The following is a 27,421-nucleotide window of genomic DNA, read 5'->3' as shown; positions in this document are numbered from 1 at the left end:
AAACAATGTCTTGTTTCCCTAGTTTGTGCTTATTTGCTTTTTGTCCATAAATGGACATGCAACTTTTCAAAGTAGTAACCAATTAATGGTCTGTATTTACATAGCGCTTTCTTAGGGTTCTACAACCCCTGAAAGTGCCTTACAACACAATCAGTCAATCACCCATTCAAACACACATTCACACGCTGGTGGGGATGAGCTACAATGTAGCCACAGCTGCCCTGGGGCACACAGACAGAGGCGAGGCTGCTGAACACTGGTGCCACCCGTCCCCCCAACCACCACCAGCAGGCATGGTGGGTTAAGTGTCTTGCCCAAGGACACAGCAGCAGCATTCTCTGGTCGGAATCAGGATCGAACCTGCAACCTTTCAGTTGCTGGACTACCCGCTCTACCTCCTGAGCTCCTGCTGCTCCTAAATAAATAAGTCAGTTAAATTAATAAAACGGAAGTATATATATATATATATATATATAACGTCCCCGGCTCTCTAGGAGAGATGAGGAGGGGAGTAATGAAAGTGGTGTGTGGATTAAATAATAACGTGCTGTGTCACAAAAAAAAAACAAGAAGTTTATTACAAAATGAATATTTACAACATTAAAAGGAATCATAATGTACAAAAAACAAAAGGAGCTTATCTACAAAACGAAGGGGAGAACGGAAAACACCAACCCAAAAGGGGTAGGGAATAAACCGAGGATAAAAAGAGCGGGGGAGATCCAAAGTCAAAGTCCACAAAACGGTCCAAAGTCAACAAGCCAAATGGTCAAATCCTATATCCAAATTGAAATACCAAAAGAGTGTAAACCGAAGACGAGCGTGAGCAATACGAGTTTTTACCAAGAAAGCAACCGAGGAGAATAGTATGTACTCCGAAGAGTCTACACTACCCTGGACTTTCTCACTGAACTGGTGGCTGGGAGCAGCTTTTAACAGCTGCCAAGTGATTTCTGTAATTGGTAACAGCTGGGTACCAGGAGGCCAGAATGCCAGATGGGCCAGTCCACTTCTGCATGCAGGGTGTGTCAGGCACACCAAACGTCTGATCCTCACCTGTGTGACAATGACACCATTTTTGGACCAACAAACATCGCTTAGAAAAAATTGTATATATCTCCCAACCTTAGATTGCAACCACATTGCAAACAAATTGAAATTTTAAAGAGTAAACTTTGTCTAGACTGTGCAGCTTGTTCACATTGACATCATCACTTGACGTAATCAAATGCTAAGCTCCATAGCACAAGTTCACGTACTGCAGCTACAAACACTGGAGAACTTTAAATGATGTAAAGATTAAATTTTTCTCCAGCAATAATTGTGTTTTAAATTTTTACTGAATTTAGTGTGATTCCAAGTTCAAATTTGTGCATTTTTCCCATTTTTGTCTCCAACATTTTAGCAACAGTTGCAATGCAGTAAGTTACTGACTCCTCTAAAATAAACCAAATGATTAGATCTACAAATGTAATTATTTCAACATTTTCATCACTAATATTTTCAACCGTGACTTCAGCTTCCATGTAATTAGCCTTGTCACATTTAAAATTAGGCATCATTGTTGCTGTTGTTTTTTACCCAGACAATACATGCACTGTTCTCTCTGCAGGCCATTTGCAATGCACAAGCTTGTACTCTGATAGCTGCTGCTGCTTTGATGTTAGATGAAAGTGGCGGTCAGGAGCAGGTCTCTGAGATCGTCCTTCATCTCATCTGATGGATGTTTTTATAAACTCCTGATCTCCTCTGTGTTTTGAGTGTTTAGTTGTTGAATATGAATAGGTTTTTTTTTTGTACTTGAAAACAAGACTGTACAAAGAGCCGACGGTAAGAGTGAACTTATTTGTTTAAGTGAATGATTTAGCAATTTAATAGTCGTGTTCATAAACAAAAACACCAAATGAGATCAAATAAGTGCTGGTGCTGCTTTTGAGTTTGTTTTAGGATACACCTTCACCTCAACAGAACACAAGCTTTAAAATATAAGAAATATAAAAATAACTTCCTATTAAAATCCTCTAAATCATCAGCCAGTCATTAAACACTCATGCAACATCGAGAACATGTTTATGTTTATGTTTATTTATTCGGAAGACGCTTTTATCCAAAGCGACTTACAATTTATAACCTATAGGGCATGTTGTGATCTGTGGGGGAAACCGGAGTACCCGGAGGAAACCCACGCATGCATGGGGAGAACACGCATCTCCACGCAGAAAGTCCGCAGCCGAGTTTCGAACCTGCAACCTTCTTGCTGCGAGGCAACAGTGCTAACAACTGAGCCACTATGCAGCCCATGAGGAGTGAGGCTTACAAACATGTAACAAATGGCTGATCGCACCAATAGGTTTAATTTGTTCTTTTGCCATCTCTTCCAGGAGTTTAATTCTTTGTTCTGTATAGTTCTTGTTGTGCATTTTATGTTGTCAGGCTGCAAAACAAACTCAGGACAAGTCAAATACTTGAAATGGCACGGTGCAAAACAAACTTGGTGTCTTAAAACGTGTGCACATTATTGTAGATTTATTCAAATTGAGGAGTGAGGCTTTCAAACGACCTGTAAGTCTGAAAGGTACATTGGCTACTTTGGGTGATGAAAAGAACACATTTGCATCCTTGTTTTTCCACTGATTCAAGCTTACATTTTCCGAAACTTGCAGTAGGGCTGCTCTTGAGAGGTGAGACTTGAGGCATTTAGTTAAAATTCTTGATGTAACTAATGATCTAAGTTGTGTCTTACAGTGTCTTCACACCAGATTATTCCACGGGACTTGGGTCGATTGAGCAGGGAAGGCCCCAAAACAATTTCCACCATCTATTTGGTTTAGTTAACTTTTACTGTGTCTGAAAGGCCATGAAGGTTATTTTACCTCTTTAATAATGAATCAAAAAAGGTAATTCAAAGAAAAAAAAACAAAGTTCTAAACAAATTTTGAAAACATGTCAACAAAAAACAAAACCAAACTTACCATAGAAAGCTCCCCCCCAATAAACACTGACTTACTGACCCTTCAATAATTTATATGTTGTTTGAAACTGAAACTCCTGATTTAGTCGATTGCTTTCCTTCCGGGTTCTTGTGGGTAAAGAAAAACCTCTCTTCGTTGGTGTGAAGGTTCTCCATCTGTTCACGGCCCAAAGAAAAGCCCAGTCGTCCAAAGATGATACCAAAGCCGCTTCGAAGAACACAGTTCCTTAGCTGCCGCCGTTGTTGTTTTGCTTCATCGCAGCTCTGCGATTAGCCAGGCCACTGGCTAAATTTGCTACTACTATGAGTTTTCTAGATGTCTAGGCCATATATGTCTTACTTTATATTGGCTCTACTAAAAATACACACCGACAATGCCGATATACACTCACCTAAAGGATTATTAGGAACACTTGTTCAACTTCTCCTTAATGTGATTATCTAATCAACCAATCACATGGCAGTTGCTTCAGTGCATTTAGGGGTGTGGTCCTGGTCAAGACAATCTCCTGAACTCCAAACTGAATGTCAGAATGTGAAAGAAAGGTGATTTAAGCTGTTTTGAGCGTGGAATGGTTGTTGGTGCCAGACGAGTCGGTCGTAGTATTTCACAATCCACTCAGTTACTGGGATTTGCACGCACAACCATTTCTAGGGTTTACAAAGAAGGGTGTGAAAAGGGAAAAACATCCAGTATGTGGCAGTCCTGTGAGCGAAAATGCCTTGCTGATGCTAGAGGTCAGAGGAGAATGGACCGGCTGATTCAAGCTGATGGAAGAGTAACTGACTGAAATAACTCGTTACAACCGAGGAATGCAGCAAAGTATTTGTGAAGCCACAACGCACACAACCTTGAGGTGGATGGGCTACAACAGCAGAACACCCCACCGGGTTCCACTCATCTCCACTACAAATAGGAGAAAGAGGCTACAATTTGCACCAGCTCACCAAAGTTGGACAGTTGAAGACTGGACAAATGTTGCCTCGTATGATGAGTCTGGATTTCTGTTGAGACATTCAAATGGTAGAATCAGAATTTGGCGTAAACAGAATGAGAGCATGGATCCATCATGCCTTGTTACCACTGTGCAGGCTGCTGCTGGTGGTGGTATAATGGTATGGGGGATGTTTTCTTGGTACACTTTAGGCCCCGTAGTGCCAGTTGGGCATCATTTAAATGCCACGGGTGACCTGAGCATTGTTTCTGACCATGTCCATCCCATCATGACCACCATGTACCCATCCTCTGATGGCTGCTTCCAGCAGGATAAAGCACCGTGTCATAAAGCTCCAATCATTTCAAGTTGGTTTCTTGAGCATGACAATGAGTTCACTGTACTACAACGGCCCCCACAGTCACCAGATCTCAACCCGATAGAGCATCTTTGGGATGTGGTGGAACGGGAGCTTCGTGCCCTGGATGTGCATCCCACAAATCTCCATCAACTGCAAGATGCTATCCTATCAATATGGGCCAACATTTCTAAATAATGCTTTCAGCACCTTGTTGAATCAACGCCACGTAGAATTAAGGCAGTTCTGAAGGCGAAAGGGGGTCAAACACCGTATTAGTATGGTGTTTCTAATAATCCTTTAGGAGAGTGTAGAAGAAATAGTAAATATCAGCCAGACATCTTTGTTACGTTTCTTGCGTCTTTTCTATCCTATTTCATTTTTTGCGGTTCTTATCATACACTTCATCATCTACAGAGTTTAGATGAGCTGTCACATCTGCCTAAATGTAGCAAAACAAACTCTGGTCTGTTTAAAGTTGACCGAATAGCCCTTTGATCACTTGTTTTGGTTTTAGGAAGTGTTTTTTGGCTCATATTGACAGTATTATCTCAAAGCTTCACCTTTGTGTTTGTCCACATTTAGAATCTTTAGTTTTTTTCCAGAATCAAACAACCCATAAGATAAAGAGTGAGAGAAATCCTGCATGTGGCCAAATAATAACCTTCACAGTTAACTGGTAAATCTCTGCTGCCCCCTAATTATCTGTCAACTGCTTTTAATGCAGAAAGAAGTTGACAAAATCCTTCTATCACACACTCCGAACACACATCTGTTCAGTGCATGAGAAATCAGAAGTGTTTTCAGTGGCACAAATGGAGCTTTATTACATGTAATGCATGAATCTGAAGCCTCTTCTCTTTCAGCAGCAGCGAAGTGTGGCTTCTTCTTTTTTCTACCAGTAATGGAAGACAAGAGTTATAAGTGATACCTAAATAATCCTCCACATTGTCAGGCTTTCACTTTCCCTCTGATGTGTGGTGGGGGCATAATGGAAAAGCGAGAAATGGATCCTTGGAAACTTCATAATTATGAGAGCAGCTCGAGCTGTGTGAAAATACTGAGGACAATCTCTCTGCTGCTCTGTCTGAAGTCAGGATGGACATTTTTACCGGCAGCAATAAATTGTAATCAGCTTGGCTGATTAATTGGAATATACGGCACCAAAAAAGCTCGCATTACATTCTAAACGCATCCAGTTTTGCGGTGGAGTAGCACAAACAGTCATTTACAACCAACTTTTCACAACCTCAACGGCTGTAAAACCAGTCAAACTGTAACTGGTTACCATTAAACAAGTGGCTGTTTCTGTCCCTTTCATTGTGGTTTAATGTGAAGGTGCATGCTGGTTACAATGAATTGCTAATTTAAAACACCCAATTTTACATGGTTTTACTCAAATTAGCTTCATGTTACACGCTGAAAGTTTTACAATGAAATGAAGTGTTTTTTTAAATACTATCTGTATTTTTGTGTTCCTTACTGTCATCAGTTTGCTCATATTTATGACTGCTTTTTAGATACAGTGAGGTGTTTATGTGTTTGTCACAGTGGATTCCCCCACATACTAGTTCCCTACTGGCTCTCTAGCTAATGTGTTGTCTTTCTCTCTGTGTATCTCTGTTATTACTGTATGTTTGTGTTTGTTGTTGGCTTTTTTTCCCAATTTTCTTTTCCTTTTTGCCACATTTGGCTTGGTTTTGTTTTTCCACATGCTTCTGAGCATGTTCTAAAACTGCATCCTGCATCCTTCGTGTTACATTCTGCTTGTTTGCAAATGCTTTTAATGTGTTTATCTTTGTTCCCACTTGTGTCTGTGCATCTTTTTATTGTGTTGGCTCCTGTCTCCTTGTCGCTGTCTCCGTAATGTCCCCTCCTCCAGCCTTTGTGACTTTGCTGAACGGGGACCAGGCTCAGGATGCCATCCGCTCCCTCCACCACAGCACTGTCCGAGGACGCTTGATAAACGTCACCCTGCAGCCCACCGATTCCCTGCTTTGCCTCACCAACCTCCCCCACACCTTCACTGCGCAGCAGTTTGAGGAGCTGGTGCGGCTTTACGGAAACATCGAGCGCTGCTTCCTGGTGTACAGCGAGCTAAGCGGACACTCCAAGGGATATGGGTTTGTGGAATACATGAAGAAGGACTCTGCTTCACGAGCCCGCTCAGAGCTCCTGGGCCGGCCACTGGTACGTTAGAGCAAATGTTATAAATCTGTTCAGTCCCTTGTGAATCTGAATGAAGTCATTACAAAGATTTGGATACACTAAACACGTTGTAAAGGGTGAAAATTATAAACTTCAGTTGCATCTTCTATCACATCAAACTTATTTTAAAGGGAATAAACATTTTCCTCACAGGGATTACTTACCCTGGTTTCACACTGAAAGCATCAGCGGCGCTGAACGCCAGTGCCTCAAATCGAATCCATTATAGTCTATGGAGTGTTTCAAACCATCAGCGACGTGGCAATTTCCAGGTGCGTCTCAGAAGCGGCACGCCGCGCCGCTAAAGATAGGATCGAGTTCTATTTTTGCCGTGAGCCGCTTCTGGAATGCGTCAATTTCCACAGCTAACATAGGGAGCCTAAGTCACTTACGCATCATGGGAAGAACGAAAAAAATGAATGCAAGTCAACGGGGCTAAAAACGATATTTTCTAATCTGCTTTGCCTTACGTCCTGGATCACACATACAGTATGTTGTACTGCAATTTAAATGAAAAGTAATTATGGGTGTACGCCAGTCACTTACTTTCAGATTTATCAGCTTGTAAAAGTTCGTAATTAGCATGACTACAAACTAGAAATTGGCACGTCGCATATAGGACATCACCACATAATCTCCTCTCCCCAAAGTAGCTGCCACTTCAAACATGGCCAGATTTATTGTGGTTCTTTCCCCCTATGGGGAGTTTGCTGAACTTACAGCTCTTTTCCCTCAGTTTCCTCTGTGTCTGGTTCGATGACGTCACTTTCCTGAAACGCATTTTTAGTCCTGGACTTATTTTCACACAAAACTTAAATTGGCGTTTTTCCCCTGTTTGAAAATGAGCACGTTCTTGGTATCAAAATATGTCTTTAAAATTCACGAACATCATGTGTGAAATCCATGGCACAAAACAAGCGGAATTAGAAAATGGCGTTTTTAGCCCCATTAACTTGCATACATTTTTTTGTTCTTCTGGGGACCCATGGTGCGGAAGTGACTTAGGCTCCCTATAGGGCTAGACAGGATATGACATACAGGGTATTTCTCAATATCAAGGCACCTGGCTTACAAGGACACTGTCCTTCCTTGGCCAAGGAAAATAGTTAAATGGAACAGACTTGCATCACGTGACTGTGGCTTCCACGGCGGTCATGTAACGTCACGTGACACGGGAGATGATGTAATATTTTATACATATAAGTTTCAACATAAATATATAATGAGTCTTTTAGTTTTTAAATTGTGTATATATGTTTATTAGATTTAATATGTAAGTGAGTTACTACCCGCCAGCCACCGAAGCTGCAACTACTTAGCAACTAACCAACCATAGCTAAATTCCTCGGATCAAAAAAAAACATTTTAAATTAGTTGACTTACTTTTAAACTTGAAATTTGCCCCCGAAGTAGCTGCCGACTTCTGATCCGCCATCCTTTTGAAAATACTGTGGTGTATTCTGGGTAATTTTTGACCAAGGCTAGGCTACAAGACACCTCCCGTGTATCCTTGCTCAGCTAGCTAAACGGCTAACAAACGGAGAACAGATGCCTTGGTAGAACATGAACATTGGAACACGCCTTGGCGGCTCCTGAAGACGTATCTTCTCGGCAACCGAGGCGGGGCCAAGACATCAAGGCGAAGTTCATTGGCATTGAGAAACACCCACTGTTTCAGTGTAAAATCAGTGGTAATTTTCAAAATAAAACTACTGCATCAATGCAGTTTCACATATATGAAGCTTACGTGTGATCCAATGGCTTATTTACTCACAGCATCATTCCAGAACTGCAGCTGTGTGTTTTTCATGGCTTTAATCCTGGCAGTGCAGAAGAACAATGCCATATATGACACCAAACAGCGATATAAAACGTGATTTCCTTCTTTTTGTTTTAATGGCGGATTGCATGAGCAAACCATGACCTGAAGTCTCGAGGGATCTTGTGATCTCACGAGTCCAGCGAAGAGCACAGCGAGGATGCCGTGCCGCTGCCAAGACTCTCCCGCCCGATGTGAAAGAAATCGCTTTGAAGTTCGCGAGTAAACCGTTCCGCTGCCGTTTTGCGCTGCCATTATTTCCAGTGTAAAACCGGGGTAAGGGTTTACTAAATGTTTTATGGCATTTCATTAAACAGTTACTTAGAAACACAGCCATAAAACAGCAGGTGCACAGTTTGATACTGTTTTCACGTGTCCTCACTGCTAATAGCTTTCAGAGGGCTAATGTTTTTAGCAGTTAGCTTAGTGTTGCAACGTGGCATTTTTACCTTATTAAAATCTAACAAATGACCAGTAATTTGGATTTAAAAGGCATAAAAAGTTAGTTACAAGTAGATCCTGGCATTCGCGATAGCGTTGTTATCATGAGCTAATGAATTAGGCAGCATAACTCACTACACACCTGAGCAAAAACAAGACAGCTGTCATTTAAAGCTTCTCCAGATCACTAAAAGGTTAACCAACTGAAATAAAACAGCTGTAGGCTTCCAGGCTTGTAAAAGGCTTTCATGACTCTGACTGAACGGCTCCAGTTTTGTTCCTATGAAATCTAAAACCACACATCAAATTGAGCAGAAATGCTGAAAGCCACCTCTTCTCTGTTATCACTTTAGCCCACATAATGCTAACCTATCTGACCTCACATCTGGGATTGCATGAGTTGTTAGATGCAGAACTCTGGCTCTGAGAAGCTTTGAAAAGCTTAAAAAGTGTGGATAAGTTCATAAACAAAATGTGCAGAACTTTCCCCCTATCTCAATGAGCTATAAGCACCCAGACGGCTGCGATTTTAACACAAACACTTTGCAGAGTTCTTGTGATGTTCCCGTTTTGATTTTTTGTCGCTCCACCAAACGCTGCAGGGAGATCGCTCGCTGATGGTGCAGTGGATGGACGTCAACCAGCTGAGCCAGGAGGAAAACCTGCACTCAAAGTGTCTGTGTGTGGACCGACTGCCTCTGGACCTGTGCGACTCTGAAGAACTCACCCAGCTCTTCTCTGAAACATATAAACCTGTCTTCTGCCAGGTAGGACTGTCATAATGATCTTTGCAAAGATTTTAATTTTTTCATGTTTTTTAAAAATATGTTTCCAAGCATGTCTTTTAAGATTTTTGTAATTTGCTGGAAGTCGTGTAAAGAAAATATCTTTTATTTATATATCCCAGCATCACTGCAGTTGCCTCGAAGCCTCAAAACATCATTTAAAGCTCACTTAAAAATAAATCCAGTCAAACACCACCAGGTGAGATGTGCTGATATTAAACTGTCTTTGGGCCAGCCTTACAGCATCACTTGGTTTCATGGTGAGGTGTGGCTGCCGTGGTACCACCATTTCACTTCCTCTATTTCACTTCCTCTTTTGCTCTCTTCTCGGTTTTTTCTTTTATTTGTTGATTCTGAACCAGTACATCCACTCTACCCCCTCCTGCCCATTTAAAGTTCACTCGCTGGATATCAGTCATCTACTGCATTTCCACTTTTAGCTCCACCCCTCTTCCTCACTCCCACATACAAATCAATAAACCCACATCCTGCTGGTCCCATGATGCTTTGTGGGTGTTTGGTAGCCAGCAGGCGTTGACCTAAAGATCAGATGTTTTTAAGTACAGCGTATTATGTGCTTTAGTGTTTAATGTTATTTATTTTTGCTGCATTTCTATGTGAATACTTGAGGCCAAAAACTAGATGCTCAACACTTCACCTTCCTGTGTAATTTTTTGCAACATATATTAAAGCGCTGGTTCACTGAGAAGTAGGGCTGAACAATTTAGGAAAATAATCTAATTGCGATTTAATTCACGATTATTTTCTTAAGGGGCTTCTCTCATTTTTCAACCAACGGAAGCTAAACAAAATCTATGTAACTTGTACTGAATGTAAACAAGTGTATGTATATTTATCTACATATCATGTCAACAAGTTTATTTGTCTACATAAACACTCACAAGTAAAGACAAAATTTTGTGTTTGAAGGTACAATGCTGTGCAGCCAGGAGCACATCCCTTGAAGGAGCATAGGTATTAGCATCAATTGTGAAAGATTTGCAGGAAAGAATTGTGTCCCGTTTACTGAAGTCTTTTGTGTTTAGAGTTTTTGACGTCTTGTCCATGCAGAGCTTCCGTAGTTAAGTTACGTTCATAGCGGCTAGCCAAAACTCTGTGGAGTAAAAGTCTCTTACAGTTTTCTAGCTTTACTAAAATATCTGTCTGTATTTATTTGATTGATGGCAGTTTTTAGTTTTTCATTAGACTCTAAGTGTAATAATTTGGCACGTTCCTAATTCGTAATTTGTAAGAATCGTGATATTAGCATTAGCGTCTATGGGATTTTCAATGTATATTAGCATTGTGCTAACCATTCGCTGCCAGTCAAATCGCAACCTTTGCGATTTGACTGGCAGCTTTTGTCACATTGCAGTTTCATTGCATGTGCATTTAATCGTTCAGCCCTACTGAGAAGCCATTTTTTACTTAATTATTTTAGAAAATGATCAGCCACTCTGAGATGTTCATGCAGGCATGAAAATAGTCTCCTACACATGATTCAGTTGGGGGGCTTAACCACCAAATGGTTCCAGAGCACGGCTGTGTCTGCAGCTCATCACTCCCCCAGATAATGGGTCAAATGTGGACAACAAGTTTCACACACCAGTGTGACAACTAATTGAGCTTTAGCTTTTTGCACTGTCACTCAACATTCATGGACTTGCCCATGTTCACTCACAACGGGGAAGGTTGTTGTTGGTTTATCTTCCAGGAAACAGTAGAGAACATCTTGACTAGTGGAAGCTAACAGTTAGCATTAGCAATGCCCCCACACAGCAGAACTCCTCTAGTCTTCTGCTATTAGTGGAGATAAAACATCATTGATGCAAAGCAAATCAGAGTCAGTGGCAGAGTCGTGTTGCTGTTTGCCAAGCAAAGGTGAGATGTCCAAATATCATTAAGACTCCAAATTAACTCCAAGTCATCTAAAGCTACTTTCTCCTCCAGCACCGTCCGCAAACAGGTGCACCGGAGCTTTTTTTTTTTTTTGCCTAAGAAAAAAGGCATTCATTCCCTCTAGAGACCACATCTTTAACATGCATGTTGTTTTTTTCTCAGAGGTAAAATTTAATTAGATGTTTTATTTGCATACTTTGTTCAAACCTAAAACAATTGAATAGAGAAATGAGATATTAAGCATTTTCTCCACCTGCTGTTGGTGGTTCTGCTTCCTGCGTGCACTACTGTGGGGGAACAGTTTGCATTAGCAACATACTGGCAAATGGAACATACTTGGTATGCGTGCAGTGCGAACACCAGACACATATTTGGTTTTGGCTCACACGTAGCTGTTTTCCAGACTGTCTTTCCAAATCTTTTAAAAGAAAAATATCAAGTAGTTTCAAATTTTTCCACTTTTGTTTTACTGTTCTGGTTTGTTGGAGACATTTTGAACTGTGTGTGAACTCAGGCCATCTGTTGCTTCTGACATTCTCTCCAGTTGATCTTTATGCATGTAAATATGTCCATAATCACAACCCAGATGTCTTCCAAGAAGTGGATGGGGATTTTTGTTGGTTGGAGCTTCAGTTATGAAATCAGGAATTCATCCAAACAGTGGAGCAGCGGTTTTTAAATGGGTCCATTTTTAGTCACTAATCAGACTCGTTTTGCTTTCTCACAGCAGGAGAGCAGAAAGTGTGACTGGGTTCCTTTTCTAGAGACATTGGGTTTATTTTTATGCACGTCTTGACTAAAGAGTGGAAATGAATTGGAACACATTTCAAAGACTTACACGAAGCAGACGTTAAATCCAACATAACGGTGTTGTGAATGTCCTAATTGGTGCATGACTGATATGTGGAAAATGTTTTAGGGCTGAAAAAAGTTGGGAACGTGATCAGTTGTGCTACTGATGTCCTAGTGTAAGAAACACAGAATCTGTGGGCGTTTTGAAAGCTGCTTACATAAGGAACTCAACATAAGTGTAGTCCAAGCAGCAGTTTATGTTGTAAAGCTCAGGATAGTTTAGATTAGGGATGGGATACACGTGCTTCATCCATAAGCTATCGTCATGCTCATGGTACTTATTTGATACAGAGGTAAAGTAACACTAGTAGCAAAAATATAAATAAATCTATCCATCCATCCATTTTCTGAACCTGCTTGTCCACATAGGGTCGTGGGGGGTTGGTGCCTATCTCCAGCGGTTAATGGGCAATCAGGCGGGGTACGCCCTGGACAGAGAGCCAGTCCATCGTAGGGCAACACAGAGACACACAGGACAAACAATCACACACACACACACACACACACACACACACACACACACACACACACACACACACCCCTAAGGACAATTTAGACAGACCAAATAACCAAACAGTCATGTTTTTGGACTGTGGGAGGAAGCCGGAGTACCTGGAGAGAACCCACGCATGCACAGGGAGAACATGCAAACTCCATGCAGAAAGATCCCAGGCTGGGAAGCGAACCCAGGACCTTCTTGCTGCAAGGCAACAGCTCTAACCACTGCGGCACTGCACAGCCCTAAATAAATCTAATAAAACCAATGCATTCATGATTTTAAATGGAAACACCCCCACCTCCAAGTAAATTAAAAAAACATTTACTCTGCTTTATTCACTGAACCAAATAATCCCCCCCCCCCCCAAATGGATTTTTCCTCTCTTATTTTTGCATTTCTAAATGTATTTTTCCTACTTATATTCAGAAAATGCATGTATGATGCATGTATGCATGTATCATGCAATGTATGATTCAACATATATGCTCTGCCAATTTGACCTACCAGTCAAATGGTTCAATGTCATTGGCAAGCAATGAAACAATTAATTAATTAATTCACTTAAATTAACTTAAATAATTCACAGCCCTCTTCTGTCTCTTCTGGTTACCCCACATCCTGATTGAAAGACTTGCCAATGTTTTTAATTTGCCCGATCAGCTTCTCTTACTGATTTTGAACTTTCTTACGGGGAGGACCCAGCGGGTGGTGGTTAATGGTCAGATTTCTCTCCAATTAATGTCTAGCACCGGATCTCCTCAGGGATGCGTTCTGTCCCCCCTGTTGTTTATCCTGTACACAGACAGCTGCAGGGTCACTCAGAACAACAGGTTCTTGGTTAAGATTTTGGACGACACTGTTTTGATGTCCTTACTTTCGGGATCTGAAATAAACCATGGTCCTGCGCTGTCAGATTTTGTAGAATGGTGTGACAGTAACTACCTGGACCTGAACATCAAAAAAACCAAGGATATGATTATTGATTTTAGATGCTCCGCACCACCCCACCTTGGCAGTAGCATCATCCACGGTGAAGTGGTGGAGGTGGTTGAGGAGTACAGATACCTTGGTTCTTGGATTGACAACAAGCTGCGGTTTGTCACAAACACGGACTCCATTTTTAAACGAGCTCAGCAGAGAATCTATCTTTTAAGGAAATTGAACTATTTTAACGTGAATAATAGGATTCTCTGCAACTTTTATAGCTGTTTTATAGAAAGCATTTTAACATTTTCATTGGTTTGTGGGTACAAGGCCTTGTCCATGAAGGACAAAAAGAAGCTGCAGAGCATTGTAAAAATCTGCTCCAAAATTATTGGCGCCAAACAAAGAGACTTACAGTCTCTTTGGGAGGAGAGGGCGCGAAAAAAGGCTAAATGTATCCTTGGTCAGCCCCTCCATGCTCTGCACTCTGAGTTCTCTCTTATGCCCTCAGGACGTCGTTATTATGTACCTTCTCGAAAAACAAACCGCTTTGCCAACTCCTTTGTTCCATCAGCTATTGAACTGCCTAACTCTGAGCTGGGAAGGGTGGCGAAATAACAGCGAAGTATCATCGGCTTTAAGCATGTGCCATTTTTGGAGGGCTGCTGCTCATCCTGTACCCTTCATTTAGGATGTGTTCGGCATGTTGGTAGTGACACACATTGTGTGATTGTGTGATTGTATAAATGGATTGTTTGCTTGGTTGTTTTTATGAGCGAGTTATTCTGTGTGGTAAGCTACAAATTAATTGCCCCATGGGGACCAATAAAGTTTTCTGATTCTGATTCTGAGTCTTATTGGTGTGCCCCAGGGCTCTGTCCTGGGGCCCCTCCTTTTCATTATATACATCCTTCCCCTTGGCAATATCTTCCGCAGATTCAATATTCATTTTCACTGCTTCGCGGATGACATCCAGCTCTATTTGTCCAGTAAGCCAAATTCTGCACTTCCTCCCTCCTCCCTCATCACCTGCCTTCAAGAAATAAAAACCTGGTTCAGTTCTCTCTGTGCCCTCCTTTCGTCTCAGCACCATGGGGAGTAAAGCCTTCAGCTGCACCGCTCCCAAACTCTGGAACTCCCTTCCCCCTCTCATCAAGAACATTAACTCATTCACAGAGTTCAAAAAACAACTCAAAACTCACCTCTTCATAACCACATATCAACTTTGAATTTTAGAGTGCCTTGTTTGTTCATGTTTACGTATGTTTACTTACTGAATGATTTGTGTTTTTATTCTGTACAGTGTTCTTGAGTGACCAGAAAGGCACTTTATTATTATTATTAATTAATTAAAATAAAAAAATGACTGTTCGACTGATTATTTCCAGTTCTTTAACGATTATGCTTTTGAAGTCAGGAGAGAATTTATTTATTTATTTTTTTACTTTTTGGGCAACAACAAAAAATAGCTTCTTTCACAACCGAAAAAGTAAAAATGAACCTTATTTAGGTCTGTAACTCATACAGGATAAATTATAAGAAAATTGTTAAGACTTGGAAAATAAATCAGCCTCTTTAAAGTTTTCCTGCAAGCCTTCCGGGGCTCTAAAAATTAGTTAATCTGAATAATTGGTAAAACAAAAAAAAAGACCTGTAATTATATCGCACATTCTAGAGTGTTACAACCCCCAAGACACTTTACAACACACCAGTAAATTCAGGCATTCATTCACACACACTGAGCTCTAGCTGCCCTGGGGCGCACTGATAGAGGTGAGGTGCCACCGGCCCCTCCGACCCATCAGCAGGCAAGGATGAAGAAATGCCTTGCCCAAGGACACAGTGACTGTGACAGATCAAGCGGGTTGCGAAACTGCAACCCTCCAATTACAGGTCGGGTCTTTAACTCATAATTGCTAACACTAGCATACAAAGTCCGAGATGGTACGGCTCCCATCTACCTGAATCATCTTGCAAAGACTTACGTCTCGGCCCGGCCACTCCGGTCATCACAGGATTGTTGGCTAGCAGTGCCTACACCACGCTCAGGACAATCCAGACTCTTTTCATGCATCGTTCCACAAATGTGGAATGACCTTCCAAGCACTACCAGAACAGGGTCTTCCTTTTCGACTTTCAAGAAACTCCTGAAGACCCTGCTCTTCAGAGAGCATCTTCTTAACTAGCACCCCCCCTGCACCCGTCCCCTCTCTACTGTCCGCTCCTTGCTCCCTCCTCTCCATGATTCATCATGCTGCCTCACTACGAGTGACTGGAAATTGGTTGTTGTTCTTGTTGTTGTTATTGTTGTTGTTAGCCTCAAGGGCAACATGCCGATTATAACTTGAAAGTCGCTTTGGACAAAAGCGTCTGCTAAATGCATAAACATAAACATAACTCATTTCTTGGATAAATGTCAAGATATTAAAGGCCAAGTTCACTGAGAAACCGTTATTTACTTGTTTTTTTATACATGATCGTAACTATGAGTTTAACATGGAGGCTAAACATGAAAATTGTCTTCTACCCCTATTTCCTCCATTAGCCGTGAATAGAAAATAGATGGGGAAATCCTCGGATTAGAACAGTCAGGGACATTTGCGCATCTCGGCTAGTGGCTCAGGAGGTAGAGCAGGCTGTCCAGTAATCGGAAGGTTGCAGGTTCGATCCCAGCTCCTGCCAGAGAAAGTGTCCTTGGGCACCTGTTGGTGGTGGTCGGCAGCCTCGCCTCTAGTCAGTGCACCCCAAGGCAGCTGTACTTACATCGTGCATCCCCACTAGCGTGTGAATGTGTGTGTGAGTGGGTGAATGACTGTGATTGTATTGTGAAGTGCCTTGGGGCGGATGTAGAACCCAAAGAGGGCGCTATACAAATACAGGCCATTTAGTAGCTAACTGTTAGCACCCCCTCAACACAGCAGAACTCCTCCAGGCTTGTGTTATTTGTGGAGAGCAGAGTCAGTGGTAGAGTAACATTTATGTAAGCCAATCAGAGGTGAGATGTCCGCATATCAGGAAGTAAGACTCCAAATCTTGGAATTTTCTGCTCTGGCTAATGACTAGTTCCTGAAACGGGAGCGCCAGAGCTTTTTTCACACAGAGAACGACTCACAAGGCATTAATTTATTCTAGAGAGCACTGCAAAGGTATTAAAATAACAAGTGAAGTTGGTCTCTTTTGTGACTTTAGCTCACCTAGTCAGCATAATAAACAATATTACTTTATTGATGCTATGAGGATTTTTTAAAGGTTTTATTAATTTAAAAATGATAAGTGAATTACTTTAATGTACCTTAATGAAATGTAAATGTAACACTTTAGATTTTAACAAGGAGTTCATATCCAAAACAGTTATTTACACGGTGTCCATGTCTACAGTAATGCTGCTGCTCTGGTTTCTCATATTTATTCAAATTAAGAAAATCATTGATCAAAAGTGATTTAGCTTAATTTTTGTGTCCTCATAGCCTCTGAAGGCATTTAGCACCATTTGGTGAAGTTACCCATCATTGTTTATTTCTCTGTTCATAAATCTGGCTGTTTCAAATTCATAATGTCTATAATAACATTGACATAATTTATAAATAGTATGTGTTAGTCTCCTCCTACATCATTTACTGCTTTTGGTTAGACCAGGGGTGTCAAACTCATTTTAGCTCAGGGGCCACATTGAGGGAAATCTAGTCCCAAGTGGGCCGAACCAGTTAATTAAAAACAACTTCAGATTGTTTTCTTTGTTTTAATACAATCAATATAAAACAAGGCTGGAGCCTGAGGACAGTGTATCCAAAATAGTACAAGTACAACACCTGAAGTGTACTTGAAAATTTTGGGGGGGGGAATCCATAAATGAAAAAACATTCCTTAGTGATTCAAAGAGCTTACAGATCACATGGCTAGATCAGTTTCATGCAGCACTTAAAGTATATTTGACTCATTTTACTTTACATCTTTTAGCTTTCACCAGCACATCAATATCAGAAGTCACATCCTGAGTGGCGGCCAACTTCAGGATGTGATTCAAGTTCTTGTGTGAGCCTTGAGCGCAGCTTTGTTTTAGTTATACTCAGTACAGAGGAAACTTGCTCACAAAGATACGTTTATTTTCACTCTACATTGTAAAGTATGTAAATAAAGTTTACACAACCGCATCCGGCTCACAAGCGGGTTAAATCCGGCCCGCGGGCCGCATGTTTGACACCCCTGGGTTAGATGCTCTGCAACCAAAATGTGATTTTCACTTCTCAGTGGCCTAGTGGTAGAGTGTCTGCCTACAGGAAAGTTGGGGTTCAAATCCCGATCGGGTCATGCCAACGACTGGGACCCAATGCCTCCCTGCTTGACACTCAGTTGTAAAGAGGATAAGCCGCCAAATAGTTCCCTAGCGCGGCCACAAGCACGGGATGAATTTCACCAGGATGATGTGATGTGACTTTTAATTTTTGTTCATTGCATTTTCGTAACTAAACATCTTCGTCTCTAAAAACTCTCCTTTCTGCGTGCACACAAGTAGGACTCGGCACTCTTCACACTTTTTCTTTGTTCGCAGTGCACTTAACCTGTGGCCTTGTCCTAAGTGCTATAATTTTGCCACCCACGAATGGACCCTCCAGACAGCACTTTAGCTTGAGTCAGACAGCCGAGATGGAGGGAGGAGTGGGTACAAAATGTCAACCGTATTAGAGTGAGGAAGGGACAGGAGGAGGGAGATGTAGGGAGGGAACGTGAACCTAAGGATGTCAGGTCTATTACAGAAGGTGGAGAGATGGAGACGACTGTGTTGAGCCTAATGGAGGTACGAAGAAACGAGGAGAAACTGTGAAGGAATGTGGGATGGGTGTCAAAGTAGGGAGACTGCTGGCTTAAATGCAACTTTAAATGTAATAATGAGGGCAAGTGAAACGCTCATTTAGGGGGTAAAAGCAGAATCTGTCATGTCACGTGGCAGGAGTTATGGGTATGATCTCTAAATCCTTTAAAGGGATTTTACCTCGGAGCAAACAGGATGTTGTGGTTCAATTAGCATCTAAAAGAACAGGTTCACTGAGAAATAATTTTTATTTTTTAATGATCATTCCCTCTGAGTTTAACATGCAGGTTGAACATGAAAACTGTCTTCTACCCCAGTCTTCTTCGTTAGCTTCTTATAAAAAATAGACGGGAAAAACGCTTACGTCACGCGGTGACTTAACCTTCATGGACTCACCCATCTTGACTTGTAACAGGGAAAGCTGTTGTTGGTTTAGCGTCCAGGAAACATCAGAGAACGTTTCAACTAACAGAAGCTAACTGTTTCCAACTCCACCACACGGCAGAACTCCTCCAAGCTTGTGTTATTTGTGGAGATAAAGCACCAACGTCGCAGAGCAAGCAGAGTCAGTGGTAAAGTCGAGTTGCTGTTAGCCAGTCAAGGATGAGATGTCCAAATATTAGGAAATAAGACTACAAATCCTGTATTTTGAAAGTGCTTTCTCCTCCTCAAACACATTCCCCAAGCATTTATTCCTACTAGAGACCACTGTCGAAGCTGCTATCCGGAGTTTTCCCTTTCAGGAATTAGTTATGATTTTTCAGAAATACATAAAAGTGATTACTTTATCATGTACTGTGTTATAATGTGGAAAATATGTCTTTTTTTTATTTTTTTGTTTTGTTTTTTTGCTAAGGCCGACCCCTGCCCCGTAGAGCTCCATGCTGCCGGTCAGCACCAACCAATAGCGTTAGACTACTGCTCACGTACAGACGTAGATGTTGGGTAGTGGAGCATGTTCACAGAGGTGTGACCAAGTCACAAGTAAGTCACAAGTCTTTCCAGTCAAGTCTCGAGTCAAGTCCAAGTCAAAGACAACCAAGTCCAAGTTGAGTCCAAAGTCAATGATCTGGAAGTCCAAGTCCAGTCCAAGTCCTTAACTTTGAATTTTCAAGTCATAATCAAGTCATCTGTCCAACTTCAATTTATTGACCATGATATTAAATAAATTCCAGAAATAAAACTTCTTAAAGTTTAATTTATTTGCTCAAACAAGCAGAAAGTGCAACTGAAACTGAAGTGCAGCTGCATTTAGCAGTAAATCAAACCCAGAATGAAGAATGATTTATGATTTTTGTCCATGTCGTGCCACTTTTGTGCTAAAATATCAAATATGCTCAAGTCATCATCAAGTCAACAGATGCAAGTCGATTCAAGTTGCAAGTCTTCATAGATTTTATCAAGTCAAGTCAGAAGTCACTGAAATAATGATTCGAGTCTGACTCGAGTCCGAGTCATGTGACTCGAGTCCACACCTCTGCATGTTCATGAACGAGAGGCGTTGCTTTTGTCTGTAAATGCGGAAATGAAATGTCTTTAAATCTGAATTAGATACGCTCGTCAGCCACTAGATGGTGACATCAGATGTATGAGTCACATGATTTGGCTCAACAAGCATGTAATCAAATGTGGATTTGAAGTGAAAACACAATAGGCTTAGCCTTTTTGTGTTTACGGAGAAGTAAACTCCCACCATATGTGAGCTGGACTGCACTGCAAGTCTTAATGTAAACAACGTTAGGCTGTTTACAAGAAGCCTCCTCAGTTTTCACTGGGAAGAATCTCATTTTGAGTATGTAAGGACTTTTGGCTACAAAAACATGTTTTGCTCAATTATGAACACAGTTTCAGCTCTAATTAAAGCCGTTCCAAGTACAATCTTATGATTCTTGACACAATTATTGACCTGCTTTAGTGAGGCTCTAATTCGGAAACAGACTCAGAGGTTTTATTGTCTTCTGACTCACACAAAAGAGTCAAAATCCTGATTGATTCAGGCTAAAGAGGAATATTTTTAATAATCAATAATGTGACATTAATTAGCTTTCCTTCCCCATTACAGCTCCACAGTCACCTTCTGTCTTGTGTGGTGTTGCTGCTGTCAAACGTGTCGGAACACTTAAACTTTGAGCCGTCAGAAAGATTTCTCCTCAGACAGCTGGGACAGGACTGCCGTGACCCCATCTTTCATTTCAGATGACAGACGTGGCCTTTTGATCTTACACACACACACACACACACACACACACACACACACACACACACACACACACACACACACACACACACACACACACACACACACACACACACACACACACACACAGTGAAGGGTGCTCCTGAGACCAAACCCTCCCAGTGATACAGTCTGCATCTCTTAGCTGGTGACCATAACTCCAGGTCAACAGCAGTCAAACACACACACACACACACACACACACACACACACACACACACACACACACACACACACACACACACACACACACACACACACACACAGATAGCTTTGTTAGCTTCTTTCACCGTAAATTTTTGTCACTTTTTGTTATCAAATTCAATTTCATTTTATATCATTTTGTTTTACTAAGTTCTGTGTTCTGTTCAAGAATAATCAGCCACATTGACTTCATTTCTTAAGCGTTTTACTAATTTAGAGAGCGACCAAAGTGGGTAAAACACAGCAAGCATACTCCGTAAAAATTAGCATAGAGCTGCAATACTCCTCAATTCTTTGTCCAGTATCCGCTGCTGCACTGTCGGTTTCCGGTTAACCGGCTATTAACCGTTAAGGGGCGTCAATAGCCGGTTAAAGAAATGTTGGTAGACGTGTTTCCCAGGCTAATGCAGGAAATAGGGGTAGAAGATTATTTTCATGTTGAGAGGGACTGACGTTACACATTTCTCAAAGAACCTCCTCTTTAACACTTCTCAGCTTTGTCCTGAAGTCTCAATAAAAGCTGAGACCGTGACCTACATTTGAATCTTATCTTAAAACAACAAAATGATTTACTGATTGCCATCCGATAACAAAGGAGTCCTTGCTGGGATTCTGGCGATAAATTGTGAAAGATAATTTTGGGGCTCGACACACGGGAGGCGACAAACGACCGCGATCAGCAAAATTTGTCGCTGTCGCTTTTATTACCTGACACACGGGAGGCGACCCGCGGCAAAGCCGTCTGTGTTCTGTTCCATGGCGAAATCGAAACTTCCGTTGTTTTGTTTGGCTGTGTCAGGTTGGAGGGAATTAAGGTTATTTAGGCAGTTCAGAGTTAAAAAAGCGGTAGATATGATGTTTCACAAGGTGCTGCTAGAGTTATGTGAAATCTTACTTCTGATTTTACTATATAAAACATAATAATAATAATAATCAACTTCTCCTTCATGTTTGCTCGGAGATGTACGGAGCATCCTGCCCGCTCATTGGTCAGTGAATGAAACCTCCGTTGATTGGTCCTCGTCCGAGCGACAGCGATGAAAAGTTGAAAATATTTCAACTTTCTGGGATGGCGCCGCTGGGTCGCCTGTGCACGACACGCGCACGAGCGCATAATTTCACATGCACATTTTTCGCGTTTCGCTTGGTAGGAGGGAGACCCGCGATTATCGCTTTGTCGCGCATGTCTCATTGAAAATGAATGGAGGAGAGGCGATGTCGCCTCCCGTGTGTCGAGCCCATTAGGCGGTGGCGTAATTACAGTGTGCATCATAAGTCTTGTTTTCAGTTGCATCAATAAGATCAACACTTTAGAATTAAAACCTTACTTGAGTTGTTTTGTTAGAGGCCGTAAACACTTTCCACCCGAACCACCTGTTGGCCAGAACAACCTGCCCCGTTAATTAGACCGGCTCTGGGTGATTACGAATCGGAAGAGAATAATTTCTTCTAGCCACTCTGTTTTTCATTTACATCAGGAATAATTTAAAAGATGAAAGATGAGGTGCCACATTTGTGCAGTTACTTACTCTTTAATTATCCCAAATCACACCTTCAGGACACGATGGAGGCACGAGGGACAATTAAGAAGAAAAGTTCACAGTAGAGCTAAAGGGCTCCCTGTAAAACCCCACCACAGTTCAAACACATTAATGCAGGATGATGAAAAAGAATGTTAATTTGTATCAAATTATTTAAATAAATTATTCTTGTTTTTGTTGTTTGTGTCCAGTTTTTCAGCACGTTCCCAGGTTTTAATATGATTTGTGCTGCATGTTTTTTAAATTTAAACTTTTTTTATGCCTGAGTTAAGACAGAAAGCAGAAGTACTAAATTCAACCGTTTCTGTTCAAATGGTTTGAGAGAGCTAAATAACAGCTGGCATTTGCAGGGTTCACATGCAGTCCACACATACCTGCTTCAAATTTGCATAATTGTGTAAATCTGAATTAAACGTGTGGAAGCAGCTGCAGGAAAATTGGTGTTTAGAGAAATTCACTTCCTGTTTGCGTCTTTTCGTTCACACATGTTGATGCTTTGGGTGCCATTTTTCTCAGAATTCATTTTATTGGTTGTTTTTTCTCTGGATCTCATGTCAGCCTCACACTTAATCCATCACACTTGTTTTTCTCTCCTCCTCCTCCTCCCATTGTGTCTGTCACTCCCACTCATTTCCTCTTCTTCACCAATCCATCCATCCATCCATCTCTAGAGTGGTCGAGTGGTTCAGGTGATTTCCACACAGTTGGTTTAATATATGCTGATGATAATAACCTATCGACCCACTCCTCTACAAACATTCATTTTCCCTCTCTCTATTTATCCCTCCATCCATCCTTTGTCCTGGCTGGAGGGAGCAGCAGACAAACGAGAGGAGAGAGGAAGTGGATGCCCGTTTGATTGAGCACTGATGTTAACAGGATTCAGGCCGAGGAAGTGAAAGCACATTTATTTCATAAAAACACCACACATTTCTATAATCTGACTGTAAATGCTGCTAATTTCCATTTTCTGGGAATCACTATTTACTTTAGAGTTTAAACTGATATCTGATGTGTTTCTGGACACAAATCATTCTAATTTTAAGTATTTTGCTGTACTTATTATGTGTTTTTTGTGTCCTTTGACCAAACAATATTTTCAGGGTTAGGGACTGCATTTTATTAATGCCTCTGTTTAATTATGATACAGAATAGAAGTCTGTAGGAGGGAAAAAGTCCTTTAAGATGCCCCTTTTAGAAGAAATGTGAAATATTAATAAAGCCTCTGCATGCATTCACAATTATTCTGTCCTTTGTGGCTGAATTCAAACTCTTGGTGATATAATCTGTATTATAGGGTTTATTAGACTAAATTTTCTTCTTATTGAGACTCTTGATATTAGATCTGATTGGCGTCCTGATGCGGCCAAGAGGAAAATCTTCATTATTGAATGACCGAGGTGCAGCATCTGAATAAAAACATCAAACATGAAAATCACATCCGTAAATGGACGTGTTGAAAACAAAGTGACCATAATTAATTCCAAGGAGTCGCAGAAAATCCGATGCACGTGTTTGAGGAACTTGTCTTGCCAACAGACATTGAAACTAATTTTATTCAAAACCAACAAAAATGCAGGACGTCATCAATTAGACTGAAAAATATCTCAACTGGGCAAACAATTTTATCAGCATTTCTTTAATTTGACTTCACAATTCAAGCAATTTAAACAACCGGTACACACCATCAGGTGCTAATGTGTGTCACCTAATCACCTGCTGCAAGCCGATGTTTCGCTGTTTTAATCTCCTTTCAGCACAGGCCCTTCCTTCTGTTCCTATTTCTAACCAAATATTCCCAGTGCATTATGTTCATTCCCATCTCTGAAATGTGTGAAGCCAGGATCTGTTGTGTGCATCTCTGTGGGGGTGTCTCTGACAAAATCCTGCATTTTCACTAAGATTCATTGACAGCATCGCCTCAGGAGCAGAGCCAATTGTCTTCTTACAACTGGGGAGTCTTTTAGCAAAAAGGCTGGAATTATTTCTAATGGTGCGAGCTTTGCAAACATGCGAGTGGTTTTCTTGGACCGGGCTGAAGCTACGCTAATTCTCCAACTGCTTATAGCATAACTATCTGGCGGGACACCGTAGCAAAGGCTGCACACTTCTCTGTTTTCCTGTGAAACATTCAAGGCACGTTTGATCAGCTGGAAATGGGCTTTGAGATTTTAGATTTTTTCCCATCATTTCAAACTCATTTGTTGAACCTTGTGAGTAAAAAAAAAGGCTAAATAAACCCGTTCCATCTTCTGTGTTTTTAGGCTGGCTGAAAAGGCGAAAATATTCTGGAGTGTTTGCCGCTTCAGCTATTTTAGAGGAACAAACCACACCGATGGTGAAGAATATGCCTATAACAATTATTTGTACCTAATAAAACCATTTCTGGTTAGTTTTTAAAACATGCTCTCAGACACCATTCAGCCATGTTTTAAAGCTGTAGCGCCACATCATTAACGAGAGGAGGGGGAGATTTTTAATTTAAACAGCTACAGCTCCCTCCACTTGTCCCCCTCCCCTCCTAGTAGGGCCTCATAGAGCAGAGTCATCCTCTTCCACAGCTAGCTTGAAGTTTACAGTCTGACATTAATTAAATGTGGGTTGAGTTGGCATTCAAGCTAGCATCATATTAGCCTATGGTAAATACAGCATAAAACAATTATCTGCACTGTTATTTTTCCTTCAAATGCTTTTTCAGTTACAGTTCTTTAAAACACAACAAATCACTGATTTACTCGCCCAAAACTATCTTTGCCACCTCTTCATCTGTTTTGAGCCCTCATACAATGTTTACAAAAGCACGTCGGACATCACTGACGTGTGTTAAGATTGTCTGACAAAAAACACGTTTTACATAATTTAAAAAGTAAAAGGCTCGTTATATATTTATATTGAAACTTATACGTATAAATATAACCTTATCTCCTGTATCACGTAACAAGACATCGCCTTGTGAGGCCAGGCGCCTTGCTTATGAGGACACGGTCCTTCCTTGGTCAAAGAAAACGGTTAAATTGAACAGACTTGCGGTCAGTTACGTGACCACGTAACATCACATGACACAAGAAGTAACATAATCTTTTTTACGTGTAAGTTTCAATACAAGTCTATAACAAGCCTTTTACTTTTTAAATTGTGTATATTTTGGTTACATTTAATATATAAGCGAGTTACTACCTTCTAGCCACCAAAGCTGCGACTATTAAGCAACTAACCAACCATAAATAACTGCTTTGGATATAAACAAACATTTCAGATATCAACCCGACAGCTACAATTAGTTGACCTATATTTAGACTTGAAATTTGCGCCCGAAGTAGCTACCGGCTTCTGATCCGCCATCTTTTTGAAAATACTGCGGTGTTCTGGGAAATTCTTTACCAAGGCCAGGCTACAAGACATCCTTGCTCAGCTAGCTAAACGGCTAACAAACGGAGAACAGACGCCTCGGTAGAACATGAACATTGGAACACGCCTTGGCGGTTCCTGATGACGTATCTCCTAGGCAACCGGGGCGGGACCTAGACATCAAGGTGAGGTTCCTTGGCATTGAGAAATACCCCCCGTCTCTGGGCGACTCCATATTAGACGCCATGTTTTTTTCTACGTGAGCCTGTGAGGACAAAACACATTTATTGATGTGTAACAAACTGTTACAAAACTTTCACCATTCATAAACGTTGCTGTTTTACACATTGACCTCTTCACTCGTTGCCAGGGATGAAAGGGAGTCTGGTGTGCTTGTCATTTTGCTGGAGGTTGCGCTCTCAGGGATTTTTGAGCCTAATGGCCATCCGTTGGTACGGTCTTACTCGAACACAAAGTTACCACTAGCTTGCAATGTATTAAATAAGTACTTCCCCATATCCCCAGGGAAAATACACATTGTCACTTCAGTGTTTCCCCTAGGAATTTTTCCAGCTGTGGTCTTGGGGAGGAATTATGACACGTCTCACATTTATGTTAATATTGTTTTATTAGACACACTCCACTTTGAACTGCACTAATCCAGTGACTGCTGCATTTAAATAACTAGTATTAACGGTGAATACACCAATAATTGCACAAGAATAATTTGTTTTAAACTCTCAGTGACACACTTTGCAGGGGGGGTTGGTATTTAATTTGTCTTGGCATCTGGAAAAACATCTCCTTTTGCCCCCTGTATTTGACTTTCTGCCCCCTTTATTTTGGTCCAAGATCATTACTGGGCTGGCCCTGTTAAAAACGTTCTACACCCCTGCTTAGTAGAATTAATGAAGTATTTTTAAGCCAGGATAAATATGACTGAAACACAAATTTAAATGTTTGGCATTACTAACCAATATCTTTCATTTAATTTATTTGTTAAGAACATCAAGATGCATTACAGTGAACATTATAATAAAGTACATTTTTCTAGTGCTGAGAGGAGACAACCCATAGAAGCACTGATTTGATCTCATTTCAGAGAAAAATAGAACAGGTCAGATGCACCTAATAAATAAAATTACTAACAAACTCGGGAGTCTGTTTCTTTGCTTCATTGTTATGGTGCTGAAAATATCACTAATGCAGATCAAAGGAGATACACAGCTACGTACGTTACGAAAAAAGTAACTTTAAATATTCAACCAAAAAAGAGGCGAGCTGAAGAAACGTGAGCAACAGTGAAGCAAGCACAGAGAGATCCGTTACTGTGTGTGTGTGCGTGGATGCCTGGGCCGGACTGAGCTCCCGGCTGCAGAGGTTTGTGTGTAGTGAGGGGCGGGCGCTCCATGTGACTGGCCAATCACAGAGCGTGAAGGCAGTCAGTTACCCAATGAGGATTTTTCTTCAGCACGATTACAGATATTTACGAGTTTTACTCGTTTCATGCTCGTATTCGTCAAAATAGTTTTATCCCTACCACATACTGGTCTGAAATGAGTATCCGGCTCATCCCTAGCCGTAACCACCC

General features: G+C 41.1%; 1 protein-coding gene across 1 annotated transcript in view; it reads left to right on the top strand.

Annotated features, from left to right (window-relative positions):
• raver2 (ribonucleoprotein, PTB-binding 2) overlaps positions 1 to 27,421 on the top strand; it is a 123,267-nt gene that overhangs the window by 60,716 nt on the left and 35,130 nt on the right. Inside the window, exons 3-4 of the mRNA XM_015970988.3 lie at positions 6,147 to 6,454; positions 9,335 to 9,499. Of these exons, the coding sequence (XP_015826474.3) occupies positions 6,147 to 6,454; positions 9,335 to 9,499 (473 nt within the window). The remainder of the gene's footprint in view (positions 1 to 6,146; positions 6,455 to 9,334; positions 9,500 to 27,421) is intronic.

Source organism: Nothobranchius furzeri, chromosome 8 (assembly GCF_043380555.1).
Source record: "Nothobranchius furzeri strain GRZ-AD chromosome 8, NfurGRZ-RIMD1, whole genome shotgun sequence".
Lineage (NCBI taxonomy): Eukaryota > Metazoa > Chordata > Actinopteri > Cyprinodontiformes > Nothobranchiidae > Nothobranchius > Nothobranchius furzeri.
Note: the sequence above shows the minus strand (reverse complement) of the source record. Positions and strands in the feature narration are given on the sequence as shown.